General features: G+C 35.2%; 1 protein-coding gene across 9 annotated transcripts in view; it reads right to left on the reverse strand.

Annotated features, from left to right (window-relative positions):
* LOC149085130 (3',5'-cyclic-AMP phosphodiesterase-like) overlaps positions 1-17,653 on the reverse strand; it is a 342,555-nt gene that overhangs the window by 35,766 nt on the left and 289,136 nt on the right. For all 9 annotated transcript variants that reach the window (XM_089232946.1, XM_089232943.1, XM_089232945.1 and 6 more), the window contains 5 exons: positions 11,396-11,457; positions 10,049-10,161; positions 9,574-9,664; positions 8,845-9,041; positions 311-409 (listed from right to left, as the gene is read on the reverse strand). In XM_089232946.1, coding sequence (XP_089089072.1) covers positions 311-409; positions 8,845-9,041; positions 9,574-9,664; positions 10,049-10,161; positions 11,396-11,457 — 562 coding nt within the window. The remainder of the gene's footprint in view (positions 1-310; positions 410-8,844; positions 9,042-9,573; positions 9,665-10,048; positions 10,162-11,395; positions 11,458-17,653) is intronic.

The raw sequence follows: 17,653 nt of genomic DNA on the forward strand, positions 1-17,653 counted from the left end.
ATATACAGCTGCTGTTGTTAGGCTTATATGTTTTATGGTACAGCGCCATCTATGTATGCCATTTTGAAATACTTTTTACTCTCCAAAATAAAATAAAAAATCTTGTCCGTGACAAGTATTTAACTGCAAACCACACTCTTTTGTGTCAGTTGACTGATTTTATAAAAAAATGAAAAGTGCTACAGATTTTTGTGTGGTTCTTGTATAATAGTTTTAATCAGGGTATTCTGTATATTTTTTTACATGTGGTCATTATATAGCCTACATGTTATTTTATAAAAAGTTTAATCAATCATATTTTCTATCTTACCCTAAATATGTGATATACAACAGCAGTAAGAGGCCTCTTGTCTGAAAGTTCATCAACTTTGAATACATCCATTCCCCACTTATCTACATCTTCTAAGATCTGAAATTATATGAAGTATGAAAAAATCAGGTTTTTATGTTTTCAGTTTTGCTAAAGGAAATTCGAATATAATAAAATGTGTAATATAAAATAATATTTTCAACTTTTTATAATGAATATTGGATTCCAAAGGATGAAGATAATTTTTTTTGATTAGAAGCTAGTCATCGTTGAGTGAGGATGCCTTTCTCCCTCACCGGAAACTAGCCAAAGTAACACCAAGGGACCATATGCACAGGTACTCTGCATCAAACTTAGGACTTCTTGCGTATCTTGTTTGCTCATAGTGTCTTTTTTTTAGTTCATAATTTTCGTGATTTTCCTCGTTCTCTGTGATTTCATTAGCATGATTTTTGTTTGTTTGGATTAATCACTTGGTGTTTTCTTTGTTTTTTCTTGATTTGTGTTAAACGTTCTGTGCTAGTGCTAGTTGCCATCAACTTTTCTTTCTTTCTTTCTAACCAAGCACAACTCTGGTCTATCGCCATGGGCAATTGAAGTTGATATCAGCTATTGGATTTTTGGTTTTGAAAATTCTTTTGTTCCTGTGAAGAGCCCCCATCTTGGATTTGTGAGAAAAGTGATTTTTAATTTCTTTTTTAATTTTTATTTGCATGTTTTCTGATTGATTTAAATTTTCTTTCCTCTCTCTCGCTTTCATTTCATTTGTTCTTCTGTCAAGTTTCTTTCCCATTTTTTTCTTTGTGTATAATCAAATTTTCGCCCATATAGGAGGGAATATTCTTTGTTTTCGACCATTTTTGTGTTTTTCCCCCCGTGTTCTTTGATATACTTTTTCTCAGGTGATTTGGGCATTAGTGTTAGCGAACAGTCTAGAATTTTTTCTGGCTACTCTTAGTAATTTTTGTTATTTGATTTGAGCCCAATAGTTTTAAAGTTTGTAGATAAGTTAGCTAATACTACTAAATGTAGTTTCTATCTTGTTTGTACAAAATATATTTTATACTTTTATTTCTTCCTTGTATTTCAGTGTTGAGCATTTTTTGATACTTTCTTTCATATAATCTTTTGCATAGATTTTATTTTAATTTATAATTGATTATGCTTATTTTAATTTTTTGTTAACAATTCTCATTCTCCTATTTTTAGAAGCATAGTTATATTGTTCCTTATCTAGCTTTAGCACTTTAGCATTATAGTTAGTAAGCCTTGACTAGATTAGTCTTATGTATGGATTGCAATGGAAGTTTTCCCTGATCTAGGGAGATAGGTTGATACTTTTAAATGTGAGGGCTGTTTAGAGAGGGCTAGATTGGAGCTTGAGGTGTTATGGGACAGAGTTAGGGTTATGAAGAATGCTGAGATAACAGAGGCACCTGTCGATGAAGTAGTTAACTCTACAAATAATGATGTTTCAAAGGGAGAATAGGGCAGTTGTAGATAAGGTCACGGAGGATAATGATAGTGGTGTAATTATCTGGGATTCTATGGTTAGGGAACTTTGGAACAGGGCATGTAAGGATTTTTCAAGTTTTGAGCACTGCTGTCTTTCAGGTCAGAAGATAAGAAATGTTTAAAATGTAGTTTGTAGGTGAAGGTTTCCTGAGAGAGTAGTCTTGTAGGAGGGAATGAACCAGGTAGGAGCTAATATTAGTGAGTCTGTCAGATTTACTATTATCCAATCGGGAGGGAGTTCAGATGTGGCAGTGATTCCAGTACTTCCAAGGGGTAGTGGGAGTTCAGGAGTAGGATTCATCACTTTAACTTAGGTCTGAAGGACATTTGCTCCACACTTGGAGTTACGTTCTTGGGAACTGAACACTGGGGTCTGGGAGGTTACTAGGTAGATGGGAATGAATGTATATTGACCCACTGGAAGGAATTGTAGTCCATTGGGGTAACAGAGTGCCTGTGTCATTGTAATGTCAGCTTTTTTTCAGTTGTTTTGATTGTATGTTTTATGTGTTGTGTTCAGTCCAATGAAATAAAAAAAAATTTGGGTTAGTTAATGTTGTTTGTAGCAGTATAGGAGGGGAATTACCAAACTCTTACTTAGATAGTTTCCCGATTGACATTAAAACACAAGGCAAATTCAAATTTGTTCTAATAAATGCCAGAAACTTGGGTAATAAGAAATATTTTTAGAAATTACGATTGCTGTAGAGGGTCTAGATCTTATAGCCATAACAGATTAAGCATCTAAATTGGTAGAAAGGCATGCCAGCCAGTTAGGAGCCTTAAAAAAAATCTCTCTGCCCAGGAGCCCATGACCCTGTTAAGACAGCCCTGGGTAGGAAAGGGAGGTAGGGTCCAGGCCTGTCATTTGGGAGGTTGGGGGATCGCTCCATGGCTATGGACCTTGTTTGTCTATTTCTATTGTATTTTTTTAATAAATCTGGGGATACCCTGGCTTCAAAAAATACAATAAAAATGGACAAAAAAGGTGAAATATATATACATACATATGTTGAGTATATGTTCTTTACCCCATCCCAGAAAAAATTAAATGATGGGCTTGGTGGAGTCTTGATTTACGTGAAATCGTGTTTGCAGGCCAGAGAGTGATACTGAAACTACATGGGTTGAGCTTGAAAACTGCAGTAAGCTTATGGTGTTTCTTGGCCTTTGTTATAATCTACCGAACAGGGATCATAACATCGCTAAGCTTGATGATGAAATTCCCTACATGTGTAAGCATAAGAGGGTTGTTATATTAGGGGATTTCAACTACCCAAGCGTCCACTGGGAGAACTCATCAGTTACAGATCAATATGGCTCTTGAAAACTTCAAGTTCCAACTGCGCGTCAAATACTGCACTGACATGCTTAATAAATTGGCAGTATTTGGCAACATCATCAACCTTTACTGGGTTCTTGGACATGAAAATTTCCAGGGGAATGAACTAGCAGACCAGATAGAGCCAAAGAGGCAGTGAACCCGAAGCTACCTGGACCTGAACCTTTCTATCCTGTCTCCATGTCAACCATAAAAGGAGATGTCAAAAACAATGGATAGAAAATAAACATTTTCGGCAATGGAACTCAAGGCAGGACTGCAGACAAGCCAAGCTGGCCTTGGGAACCCAACCGAATATTGCCAATAAACTTATTTCACTGAATAGAAAACAGATTAAACCGGTTATACAGATAATCACTGGTCATGCTAACCTACTGAATAGAAAACAGATTAAACCGGTTATACAGATAATCACTGGTCATGCTAACCTGCACACAGGACCTATAGGTGAATTTGCATGATTCACCTATTTGTCCTGTGTGCAGAGAGGAAGACGAAACTCCACTTCACTTCACTGTGTGGGACGATGCTCCACCTTCTCAATCCTGAGAAGGAACTACTTTGGTGATCATCAGGTGACACTAAGTGATGTAGTAAATGCAACCAGCATTCACAACTTGGTAAATTTTCTCAATTATACCAAACACCTGAACTCATGGTAAGTATCAATTTTCTGTTCTGATTCATACTCTCATGAGTTATTTTCAATAACCTCATGTTGAGTTTTGGACATATCCTTAGAACTCCTCTGCTCCTTTTTCCTTTAAAAGGGTACCACAGATAGAAGCAACCTCCTCAATTATTCTAATAGGGCCCATATCGGTTTGCAGTTATATCATAATTCCACTCAAAAGGCTCAACAATACGGTAACAGACACCATACCTCACATCCCCTACGCTGGTTGCAAAACTTTTGGGAATTCACAGAATAATACTTCTTCACAAACGCATGACTCACAATTCATGTTACACTACTTGGTGCTAGAGTGATGGGAAAAATTGCCTAAGCTCTTCCTACATGGGACACCAAAGATGATGATGATGATAGAGATCAATATAAGAGAGTATGGGCGGAGATACAGGGGGTGGGACATTGGGCCCCCTAGGGTCAAAGGCAGAGCTGACTGATCCAATGCATATGTGTATATATGAATTGACATTATCACCATCATGCTCCCCCCCCCCCCAGCAATCATCTTCGGAAAGTTAACAAGAGAATGGTTCCCTGTTTTTGAAGAACCAACTTTGAATTTTTGAGGGAAAGGTTAGCTGTAATTTTCAAATACCGGATGGAATCAGTGGGTGTGGTAAGTCATTGAAAGGGATTTAGGACAAAACTATCTGATGTTTTGAATGACATTATTCCTTTTGTTTGTAAAATATAAATTTTTTCATTCTACCCCTTTCTGGTTCATAGATAATGTGCATAATCTTTATCTTGAAAATTGTATTTTATGGGCAGCGTATTATTATATATTTTTTTTTTTTGGTGATATATGCTTTTATATTGGGTTGCTGTATTTTGGTTATTTGACATTCATATTTTTTATATAAATGGGCATAATTTTTTCAGTTACTTCGATGGGCAATTGGCCTGTTGTGGTATTTGTATTTATATAAAAGAAAAGGTATTCAGAAAGTATAAAAGTGGGAGAGGTAGCCTGTTCCCATTTGCTGAAAAAAAGGGGTTGAAGAAAGTGATAAGGGATAGTAAAACAGAGGTTGAATCAAGGTTGGCGGATAACATTGGCAATGACCCAAAATCATTTTTCAGGTATTCATTACAATTACAACATTAAAATCATTACAAGGGACAATTGGCCCCCCATCAATAGAAGGATCTAGGGTAGAGTTCAATGTAGGTATGGGTGGTGCTGTTCAATGGCTTTTTTGCATCAATTTTTAATAGAGATATCTAAAGTGTGAGTGCCTCATGGGCGAATAATGTCCTCAACAATATTCAAGTGGATGATGTGGAAGTCCTAAAACTTCTAAAAAATGTATGTGCTAACAAGGCACCAGGACCACACAATATTCATCCTAGGGTTCTTAGGGAAAGTTTTAATAAATTGTTGGCACCACAGTAGCACAGATTTACAGGAGTAGTGTTGCTGAGGATATTGTACTGGGAAATTGGAAGCTTACTAATGTGGTCCCAGTATTAAAAAAGAACAGTAGCGAAGCCATGACCAAATATCGTTCAGTGATTTCAACAAGCTCCCTCTCAAAAATGTTAGAAATGATTATTAAAAGGTGAAGTGAATAGATGAGAATAATGTATTGTTGGAAAACCAGCATGGATTCAAGAATGGAAGGAAAGTCATGTGTAACCAACCTCTTTTGCTTCTATGGTCACGTGATAAGGCACTGGAAAAAAAAAAAATGTTGACGTTGTTCATCTTGATTTCCAAAAGGCATTCAATTAGGTCAAACATGGTAAACTCTTGATGTGTTTACATGAGATTGGGGGCAAGCAACTTGTTGAATTGGATAGAATTGTGTATGGTTGAGAGATAGATCACAACAGGTTATGGTGAATATGGAATTTTCTGAGGGGAGATTGTCACAAGCAAAGTCCCTAAAAGAAGTGTCCTTGGTCCCATTTTTTTTCCTTTTTTATCAATAAACTCGATCAGGGCATTGATGGGATTGTCAGCAAATTTGCAGATGTGAAACTGATAGGGGCAGTCAGAATCAAAGCGATAAAGGGAGTTGCTCCAGACCAACTCAAATAGGATTGCAGCATGGGCAAATGAATGGAGTGCAACTTTTAGCATTGGAAAGTGCATGGCTCATTTTGGTGCAAACAACCTACATGTCACTTACAAGTTGAATGGTGACATTCTGGATGCAACTAGGATCACTGATTCGGAAATCATCATGAAGTTTAGAGTTTCTCAATATTGCTCAGCGGTGGTAAAAAAAAGAAAAATGCTCAAAGCTGCATTCTTAAAAAGATCTCTTCCTGTTCTCATTCAAAAAAAAAAGTCATAAAGTCATTCTTCCCCCGTTTCTGGGCTTAGTTCATCCTTGACTGGAGTATGCCACAAGGTTTTGGAGACCATACCTATAGAAGGACATAGACTAGATTGAGAGGGTGCAGAGAAGAGCCATGCATGCTGTTGGTAGTATACAGAACTTGAACTATGAAGAGTGACTTGTTTTTTTTAATATGTTTGCATTGAAAGAGTGCAGGTGTCTCTGTAGGATATGATTGAAATTTTCAATGGGATAGATAGGAGGACTATGAATTATTAATACACCATCAATCGACTGCTTTGCCAAGGGGGACACCATAGGGTTGTAAATAAATGGAATAGCATAGCCTCTGGGGTAGTGAATTCTAATACAATTGACACGTTCAAGAAGAAATACAATAAACATGCAAAAACACATTGACTAAAACAATTCATATATTTGGCTCTATTATATTTTAATAACCTGCCAAATGAAATAAAATATGAAAATGAATTAGAGCTTTCAAAAAACTAATAATTAATTCCATTAATTTTTTTATTACAGTAAGAAAATACTTCTCAGCCCCCAGCATAGTGTTGCCACACCAAGGCATCTATAATATTTGTGTTCATTTGTATATTTTGTTTAGTACTTGATATTATCAAAGTTTTTGCCCCCACAGAAAAATTTGTTATATACTCTGAACGGATCAAGTGATTCCTTGAGTATAGAATATTGTAAGTATATTGTATTTTTATTTTCTCATTTTTTTCTCAATAAAACTATATTGGGATAAATCAAAAAGCTATCCATCCTTAGATAAAACAATTATAATTTTTTTGTTGGCAGTGTATTTTATTTTATCGTAACTATTGTTTTTGAGATAACTGCTCTTTTATTGAGTTGCTGTTTAGATATATCTGACATCCATATTTTTGTGGGCATCTCATTTTCAGCCACCTCGTTGGGCGTTTTGCTTGTTGTCACCATTGTATTTGTATTTATAACAAGAAAGAAAATGTTATTATTATTTTTTGCCAATTTGAAGGCACTGTATTAGGAAAAAAAGTAAGTGATGCATGAATATGGTACGATCATTAAATATGTGCATGATCATTCTACTACAAAGTTATTTAAGTAGAAAAGAAAAATATTCAATTTCTTAGGTATCCTAGTAATTAAAGGGTTCTTTTGGACACCAGGTTCACTAAAACCCATTATTCACATATTACTAAAATAAAAATTCAAATTATCTCTCAGCAAAAATATTCATGTGTGTATTGCCTATTATATTTGTGAACCTGAAAATTTCTCATAGGGACTTAAACATGTAGAACAAGATAACAGCTCCCCAGCAAAAAGACTGAAAAATGTCATGTATCCCAGAAGATTAAACACAGACATATAGATGTTCACTCAGTCTTAGGATACTACATTTTTACCATGCATCCTAAAAGTATCCCACATCATTACAAAACTTTCAAGCAAAATAACTTCAAAATGTAAACCAATGTGGAAAATCAACACTATACCATGTTTACTTAGTCAAAGATGTTCATTGGTTCAGGTAAGATTCTGTATTCATATGGAGCTATTTATACTTGAACCATAAAAAATAAAAACATCAGTCAGAGAACATAGAGGAACCTGAACAAGAAGACTGACCCAACCAATATTAATTAGGTCAGTTGAAAAAGTTAGCAGTGACGGACCAGGATTTCAAAGAGGATCCATGGCATCCATTTCGTGGATACTAGGCTTCTTTCTGATAACAAAGTATTTCACTCACCTGTGCTGTGAGGCTATAGATAAATATAAACGTTGTGATAATTTGAATAGGAAAGAATAAGAGACTTCAAAGTAATATCACGGAATAAGCCTAGTGAAAATGTAACACCAGCAAACATTAAAAGTGTATAAACATGGTATTGTAAGACCAATTAATAAAGCTAAATTTCGGAGACCATAAAAATTTCGAAAGAATGTGAAGATGGTATTTTACATTACGATATTGAATACATGAAAAATATTTTTGAATGATGGGTACTGTGCTTGCTCACAGAAAATCAAAAACTCACACAGATGAGAAAATCCTTAATTAATGATTGGAGCATTAAAAAAACATCTGTTTGGATTAAAGTGTGATATAATAAATCGGTGCAAAAAGACAGTGTGACTAAAAAGACTAACCTTGTTCAACTTAACTAGTTTGTGCTTAAAGCATGAAAATATTGATAAGCAAGAAATATTGCATTCAATGACACTGAATTCAAACTATGTATTGAAATATCAGCACAGTATTAACATATATTTTTGTAAGTGCCAGAACATGACACAAAAGCCCCTTTTTTAGTGGATATATCTCAGGTATATCCACTGTGTCATTAGGCTAGTTAAGGCTAAGGCAATTTTAATGAGCACCAACCAATATTTTTAATACACATAATTCTATTTTGTGCACATAATCACATTTAAATCCAAGTTCTGAATTATGGTATTTTAAAAACAATGAAATATTTTTAAAAATTAATTTGCAGGATGAATAAAATTCTCAAATGAGCCAGATTGATCTGCACAAGCTAGAGTTTGAGCATGCAATCATTAAACAAAAGCATTTTTCAATAGGGAAAAACCGTTATTTTATTAAAAGTTTCTATGCGATCTGGTGCATAAAGTAAACAAATACAGAGGGAATACATATAGGGAGAAAATAACTTACCTTTCCGAGTTCTGACTCATATGGTGTATCAACACCAAATTTCGGTAGTTTTGTCAAACTGTTTGTATGACAGAGTGGTTTTTTAACACCAGAAATTTGAGACATTGTCTGACCAGGTTTTAGCTTAATTTGAGAGGCATTTGGTACTTGACTATCTTCTGCTACGAGTGCAGGTAAGTCTAATTCTTGCTGTTTATCTAAAAAAGCAAAGCATAAGACTTAAAATGATAGGGGGGAAAAGCATGCAAGTAATGATGAAAAGTTTTACCCCTGTTTAACAAAACATTTAACAAATTCTTTGCCATTTTTTTTCTAATCCTGAAGAAAACCCATAGAACCTGATATTGAATGTAGTTTTATTTAATAAATAATTAAAATTCTTGAGTAATAACAAAAAAAATGTATGATATAATTTGGGTGGATGGCAAAAAGGATATAGAGCAAAGTTCCTTCCCATTTATAGCTTTTGATACTTATAACAGGAAAAAAAGTATAGAGGCATATGACTAACTCTCAAAATGAAAATCTAAAACCAATATATTTATTTATAATGTCAATGTGCAATCTATTAAATATGAATAAAATTATTTTCCTATGGCACGTATAACTATAAAAGTGTTGATGCTACTTGAAAAAAATAATTTTCATCAGACAGAAACTCTAAAAGACAAGAGTAATCATAACATTTGAATTTATTCACAAAATTTAATGACTTAACATATTGCCTACCTAAAAATGTTGAACAGATATATTCCGATATTTGGCTTCCTGATTTTGAATCAGAAAATATGCTAAGTTCTTTGTTCAGCATTCTTTTGAACTATAATTGGAGAAAAAACACAATTAAAGACTGATTAAGCAGATACGTATTTATATGATGCATACATGAAAAACAACATTACAGTATCATACCACATGTTCTTGACTTTTTTATTGAGCAAAGAATATGAATAACTTTTTTCCAACTATAAAAAATAATTTAAATTCTTTCTTGCAAAAACTATTTTTCACAAAAACTGGAGTAACTCATGAAACAAATGCTTTATTTTGACAATGCATAGGAAAATCTGCCATACAAAACAAAAACCTTTTTTAAAAAAGGTCAGAACAATGAAAATTACAATTTGAAATGAAACTATATTGAAATTATTTAGAAAATGTATTCATTGTATCTAAACATTATTAACAAATTAAAAGAAGAAACCTTGCTTGAAGCCATGTCTCCAACAGAACGATGCGTGTGAATGTTTTCCAGTTGATCCAAACACCAGTCCAGCTCTTCCAGCGTATCCACTGCCAGTTTTGAACATGCTTCATCTACAAAGTGTCACACACCAGGTAAGAATTGTTAATCATTTGACTTCATAATAGTAAGAAAAATCATAGTTTCTCAAACCTTTTTAAGTTCATCCCTGCTGTCCCCCCCCCCCAACAAAAATTTCTCATCACATAGGATCCTATATTGCATCCACCACTATTATCGGCCCCTGGTACATTCCATTGCTCTCTTTCAGAAGGAGATATTGCTCACTTTGGGAAACACAGGTATACATTATGATTTGGGAAATCAAGAACCACAGAATGAAAAGAAAGTTAAAAATCTATTAGAATATCACATATAGCAGCATCTCATTGTACACCTCACAGCAGTGCCGTCTTAACTCATGGGGCCCACCCGGGGGCCTCATAAAAATGAGAACTAATTGAAATTTTCGAGAATTTTCCAGGTAGGGCCTCAGAAAATCCAATTGGTCCGGGGGTCCATGATGCTCTTAAGACGGCCCTGCCACACAGAAAAGCCTGAAAAGTTGAAAAAAATGAGAGCACTGAACACGAGTACAAATATTGCCAAGTAAAGAAACCACACCTTGTGAAAGCATGCTTGAAGACTTATTCTTGATAGCTTTACAAAGCTCATCAACGGATCACTGTAGCAAACAAACTGAAGACTTTCTTCACAGGCAGCATCTGCCTTCTCCTCACATAGTAGGACCAGGGACATATCTGGGATCTCTTATACTCATGTACAGACAAATTTTTCCCTTCTCTCCCTCCTGTGTCACAATAATTTAAAATATGTCTGTTCCTCAAATTTTTCTGCCTAAGGTTGCTGTATTTGTTTGTTTATACTTAAATAGGGCCATTGAGTGGGATGCATGCCAGAATGCCTAATTGACTTCCTCTAACAAACTCGAGTAAATTTGGGGTGATTATTGCTTTATTTAAAAATTCAGGCACACCATCGGATATACCTTCTCATTCATCTTAGTAAATCTATCTAAACAGGCCTCAGTTCATCAACCCTTTTGCATTAAATATCAAACATATCAAAAGTGCACAGTGAGGAAATACAGGGCCTGTTTCTCATAACTTCGGGTCCTGGGAAAATACAAATTTTTGTGTATTTCCCCTTATATAGTGTTCTTAGGGCAGAAGCATGGGGAGGGCTGTGCCTATAACACAAAAGGCAGCCAATTTCTGGCCCCTGGGCACGTAACCTGTTTGTCCATATGAGAAACACGCCCTGAGGAAATATAAATAAATAACATACCTGAACTTGGCTTACCAATTGGCATACTGGTGTTTGCTGGTACAGGCTGTCCCTTGCTTGATCTAAGCAATAGACAGAGATCAACACATTAAAAACATGATAATTAGTGGTAAAAATGTATTTAAATCTGTTATATTTATCTTTTCTTTTGCTAAAAATATCCAAATTTGCAACAGAAACATACAATAATGGTATAAACAACATGTGATCAAATTCATTTTCATCATCTTTTCTTTTGATTCGTGTGTGTTTCCATAACACCCTCAGGACATGTAAGGGACACACAGCTTCAATCAAAAGTAAAAAACTTTCATTTCAACAAATTTTAATCAATCATGATTCGGAGACCATTTTGGTCATTTTCGTTTTTGATGCTATAAGGAGGCTTCATAACTTTCTGAATGCTCATGACATCTATTTGGTTTTTATCATTTTTGCAACAACACTGCAATGTTATGTTCACAACTGGACATTTAGAATGGGACCTACAATAATTGGAAGCTGATTTCATTCCCTGGATTTTAACCCAGAACCATCAAACTGGAAGTTGTGAGTTCACTATTTGTGTTCCAGGCTGCTCTGAATCCAATCTAAATATTTTTATAGAAACCAAAAAAAAAAAAAAAATTATTGCATTCCTAAAAATAAGTGTCATAAGGGTATATATGAAAAAATACTGTATGCGTGAACTACAAGGCACTACCCAGGCACATCAAGTGCAGAGGGGGCCTTATGAAAAAGAGATCTGATTAAAAACTTTGAGAGTAAACATGAAATTGGTAGGCAGACATTTTTAGCCAGATAGGGGCCTCAGAAAAATCACTTTGCCTAGAAGCCCATGATGCTCTTAATGACTACAACCTCAGTGTGTAGCAAGAGTTTTACATGCATGGGCGGAGATACGGGGGGGGGGGGCGTGAGGGGGGCATTGCCCCCCCAGCATCAAAGGTGAAGTCGACAGATCTAATGCATATATGTATAGATGAATCGACATCATCATCATCTTGCCCCCCCAGACTTCCGAGTCTATCTCCGCCTATGTTTACATGTGAAGGTACTATTTTCAAAGTATGTACGATAATTTGAGATGTTGTAAATTGTAAGTACAGTCTGCCCTCTGCATTCACAGATTTCATATTCACGGTCTCCTTCCCAGTTTTCTGTAGAACACTGTTGCACAGTGTTAATTCCTGTATCAGAACAAAATATAAATTGTACATGTCTAATAAACATTTTAAAACCCCTCCTGAAGTTTTTGCTAGTGCTTAAATTCTCTATACGATTTCTAACTCCAAATCTTGCATTCAACTGCTTTTTCGAATGTTATATGTAAGTTTATAGCTCGCTATACATATTACTCAATGATGATTGTGTAGGCATTCGAAGAAGATGCAAATGCAGGAAACATGTTAAAATCATGGATGGGTTTCACTGATGCCATTAGCATCATTGCTAGAACTGTGGAAGCTATAAAAGATGGGAAAATCTCATATTGGGAGAACTTTCAGTCAGAATGTGTGCCTGAGAATACATCAATTTCTATAGAGCCAGCTAAAAATGGTAAAGAAAGTCACTGTTATGTAAGCAACGCAGGTGGATGGAGAAAGGTTCAATGAAGTGGATATAGAAGAAATTTGAGAATTAACAGTAATTCAGAAATTGACAGGGGAGGAATTAATCCAACTGACTGCTTCTGAAATTGAAGCGATACAGCATGATGATCAAGATTAAGAAGTGGACGACAAATCCATTATGAGGAACATATCACAAGAGCTTCATAAGTTTAAATCGTCAAAGAATTGTTTCCAAGATATAAACATACCCATCTATGGTATGTTTTTCACACATAGAAAAATTGGAAGAGGAAGCCTTGTTACCATACTCTTTCTTTCAAACCAATGGTCAAGGCACTGTCAATTTTAGCCATTACTCCATTGAGGGGGCTGGACCATGTAGTAAATTACTATACTCTGACGAATTAACTGAAATGAAGAAGAAATGGCTAAAAGACATTGTACTATTTTTTTAAAAAACATTGTTGAGAATTGCTGGATGCCACTGTACTTCTGCTGCACAAAGGAGATATAAACAAGATGTCTAAAGAAGTAAAGATTCACGGTTAGTGTTATTTTTGTGGTCACCCCCGTAACGTAACCCCAGTGAATACAGAGGGACTACTGTATAATACAATACAATGAGTTCTTGCTTGACATGAATTAAATATTTTTTATGATGGAAATAATCAAATTTATGTTTTGTGGGTTGATGCAAAACATTTTTCAGTGTTTCTTTGATTTTGACTTAACGAGGTTAGATTGTACTTTATTTAGTGTAATCTGTTTTCATTTGATGATTTTATTGCTTTATATAGTAGGGGAGACTAGGGCTCTTTGTCACATGGGTAAGTTGTCACACACTTAATTACTCTGAGTATAGATGGTGCCCACTGTCCATGATGGTACAGTTTGTGCATCTTGTTAAGGGGATTCTTCTTAGCATTCATCTGCTTCTGACACTTTTGTAAATTTTTAGAAAGACTTTTCTGAATTTTAATTGGATTAGTAATTTTTTGTTATCTCAGTTTATATTTTATTTTAATGGCATGCCTTTATTAAGCAATTTTATCGAGTATGTATATTATAAAGTAATGTATAAGCTATTATTTTGCATAGTTGTAAACTTCCTTGTTAACAAAAAAATTGCTGTTGGATTGAGTTTTTTAGAAATTTGGATTTGGGGCTAGTTGTCCCAGACGAAACAGGGTTAGTTGTCTCATGTGACAACTTACCCCTAAGGGAATTACAGTGTGTTAATTTGTCTTCACTTTGATTTATTTCACTATGTATGAAAAATGAAAATATAATACTATATTATAGTGAATTCATCAACTTTATTTCAATGTAGGCTGAGAAATTACAATTTCAGAAAATATTATGATATATGCAATCAGCGTTGATTCCAGGAGTGAGTCTGGGGGCATGGGGGATCCAGCTCTTTTTTTTTTGGATTCTCCTTGAATTTATTTATTTAAAATGTTGTGATGTGTATTGATAAAAATTCTTAATAATTTGGAGGTTTTAATTTCACTCTGTGTGGTATGGGACTCGTTACAACCCTCCACTTTTTGTTAAGATGCTACTGCTGTGCACAAGTAACAACGCTTAGTACAATAGCCAAAATCACTGTTCAAAAGCGGCCATAAGTAAAATTCAAACAAATTGCAATATAATTACATTGTCACCATTCATAATTTTTGACTGTAACAAGCAAGAGAAGTGGGATACATAAAAAAATACCTATATAAACCTAAGTAATTAACTATTTCAGCTTTTTTCCCCCATTTTGATGGCCAAGTTGACAATAAAATAGAGTTGAAGAAGAGAATTCATGATAACTTTTATAAAGCTTATTTAGCTCCACCATTTTCAATGTTTTATAATGAGCGAATGCCTAATTAATGTGTGACAATTCCAAGGTCTGTGACAACTTGCCCTGTATATGGGGTTAGTTGTCACACTCGACAAGAAATTTTTAAAAATTTATATTTCATAGAAAGGAGATTTTTTTTTGTACCTGGAAAAAGCTCTCGTACACACCGAATGTTCAAACTTGATGTAGATATATCAAACATTTGAACTGGTTTGAATTACATACCCAAAATTAATTAAATTCAAAAAATGTGACAGCTATCCCGGGTCTCCTCTAATTTAAAATAATTTTTGTCCAAACATGAAATTTATAATACTTATGTCTTTCTTTATTTTATTTAACATTAAAATCCAATAACGTCTATATCATCTGAGTTTTTGTTAATCTATATTTTTTTATCAGATGTGGGATTGATATTCTTTCAAATAAGATGTTATATTCATTTTTATTTCTACAGTTGTTCTTTGTGCTGCATCTAAGGGAGCCATCAACTCTTTTTTACTGCTCGCTTATGGGAGAACGAGGTGCTCGTCATGGTGCTATTGGTATTTTTTCCTCCATCTCCTCCCGGTTAAATCCTCGTGGGACATCATATGCCTTGGAATCGATCCATCAAACCCTCTCGCTCTCAAAGCAGACATGTTCCTCGTCTCCTGGTGCCATCTGGTTTTCATTATTGATCAAGAAGTGGGCGTATCACTGCTCATATAAATTCACCGTTCTCCGTGGACAGTCAAGATGCGGGATCAATATTCTTTCAAATACGATGTTATATTTGTTTTCATTTCTACAGGTTAGTTCCTTTAAGATTTTTACTTTACTGTTTTTTAACTTACATCAATTGGTTAATTTTTGTGTCGATCCCGCATCTGGCATTTGAATCTGTTTTGTACAATGTATTTATATTTGTTGCTCCATCATCAACCTCCTCTTTAGTATATTGTTCATTGAAAAATCCCTTTCAGTCTCATACATATAACTTTTATTCAAATTTGTTCCATTCAGCACAACTTTCGTGTTACCCACATATCCTATATACTCTCTTGGCTCGCTTGCTTTTAGTGGCTGGAGATATCGAATCCAACCCTGGTCCCAGAGTCAACCACTTCCCAACCTGCTCTCAAAACAGATCAAATTTTCCACCTATAACTACCACACCATCAGATAATTCCTCCGATTCATCCATTCTTCGTAATATTCAAGATACCCAAGTAACTATTCTAAACCAACTCACCCTTCTCACCCAGAAACAAGACTCATTCAGTCAGAAGCTTAATGGATTATGCGTCTTAGTGCAGTTGAGGAGAAACTTTTTCCTGTAGAGGAACTCCAAAATCAAGTATATGATCTCTCCTCAAATCTGTCCGAACTACAATCCTCCTCCACCATCAAAATTACTGATTTGGATGACCGTTCCCACCAGGACAACCTGATATTTCAGAACATCCCAGAAAAAGTTGATTTTGAGTCCCCCTCCACCCTGGAATCCAAAATCATTCAATGCTGCTCCGACCACCTTGAATTAAACATTTTACCTAGCGATATAGACAGTTGTCACAGAATAGGCCCTAAAACAGCCCTCGGGTGCAGATTCTCAATCATCAAATTTAACAAATTCAAAATTAAGTGACATTCTAAAAAATGACTTTAAGTTAAAAAATAGTAACATATCAATCTCGGAAGACTTCTCATCCAAAACACGCAAGCTTCGTGGGAAAATCTGGAAAGCTTCTCAAAAATTTTGTGATAGGGGCCTGAAGGTGAAACTTTATCATAATTTTGCTCTTATCAATAACTGTAAATATGTTTGGGATCCCACTACCAACGATATTGTCCCTATCTTCCACACCCAATCTAGTAGTAACCCTTTTTCGCCTTCCCACTCCTCTCAAACCACAATGGCCCCTTTAGGCCACCCCTCTCCCAGAACACTCGCATCATTCACCCAACCCCAAAATTGAAAAATAAAGACTTCAAGTTGGGAACACCATTAACACTAGAAGTTTAAGAAATAAAGTTGATTTTCTGGAATCGATCTTGCTGAGTCATAATCCCCACTTCCTTGTAGTTACAGAATCATGGTTAGACAATACAATCTTTTCTGGAATTTTACCTCCTGGTTTCAATGCTTTTCGAAAAGACAAACTCTCGGGGAGGGGGTGTTGCACTAATTTTCAATAATTCTATCCCCCTTACTGAAATTCCTTTAGATTCTGACCTACAAATCATTGGGGCCAACCAAACTGTTTCCCACTGGCCTTATTTTCAATATATTTACAGCCTGCTTCCGATTTTCACTTCTTTGTCCAACTCGAATCAATTCTTGAAAGTTTCCTTAATACACATTCTCTTCTTATCTCTGGAGAATGGAACCTCCTGAGAATCTACTGGAAAAATCTGAAATCACTGTCTGACAACCACCGAATCAACAAGTCTTGGACATCTATAAATTTAATCTTGTCCGAAACATCTTAGTACCAACAAGAACTACTGTTCACTCCAGCTCCACCCTCGATCTTATCGCCACCTCTAACCGAATTCAAATTCTGGATACTTACACCTTCGAAGGTTGTTCAGATCATAATATCCCATTTATTGATTTCTCTCTTCATAACTCTATCCCTTCTTACAAATTCGCTCCCAAACGTAATTTTAACAAAGCCAATTATTCTTTAATGCAGTCCATTCTTCGCTCCAATTTCAATGATTTTCTATCGATATCCGTCTCAAATGATATTTACATCCTTTGGTCAACTACTTTTAGACTTATTATAGACAAATGCATAGCTACAGTCCCGATAAAATAGTTTCTGCTAAGTTTCTCCACAG

This window comes from Pholcus phalangioides, unplaced genomic scaffold (genome assembly GCF_987345545.1).
Source record: "Pholcus phalangioides strain wild (caught in Gottingen) unplaced genomic scaffold, Ppha-v1.0 ptg000007l_1, whole genome shotgun sequence".
NCBI lineage: Eukaryota > Metazoa > Arthropoda > Arachnida > Araneae > Pholcidae > Pholcus > Pholcus phalangioides.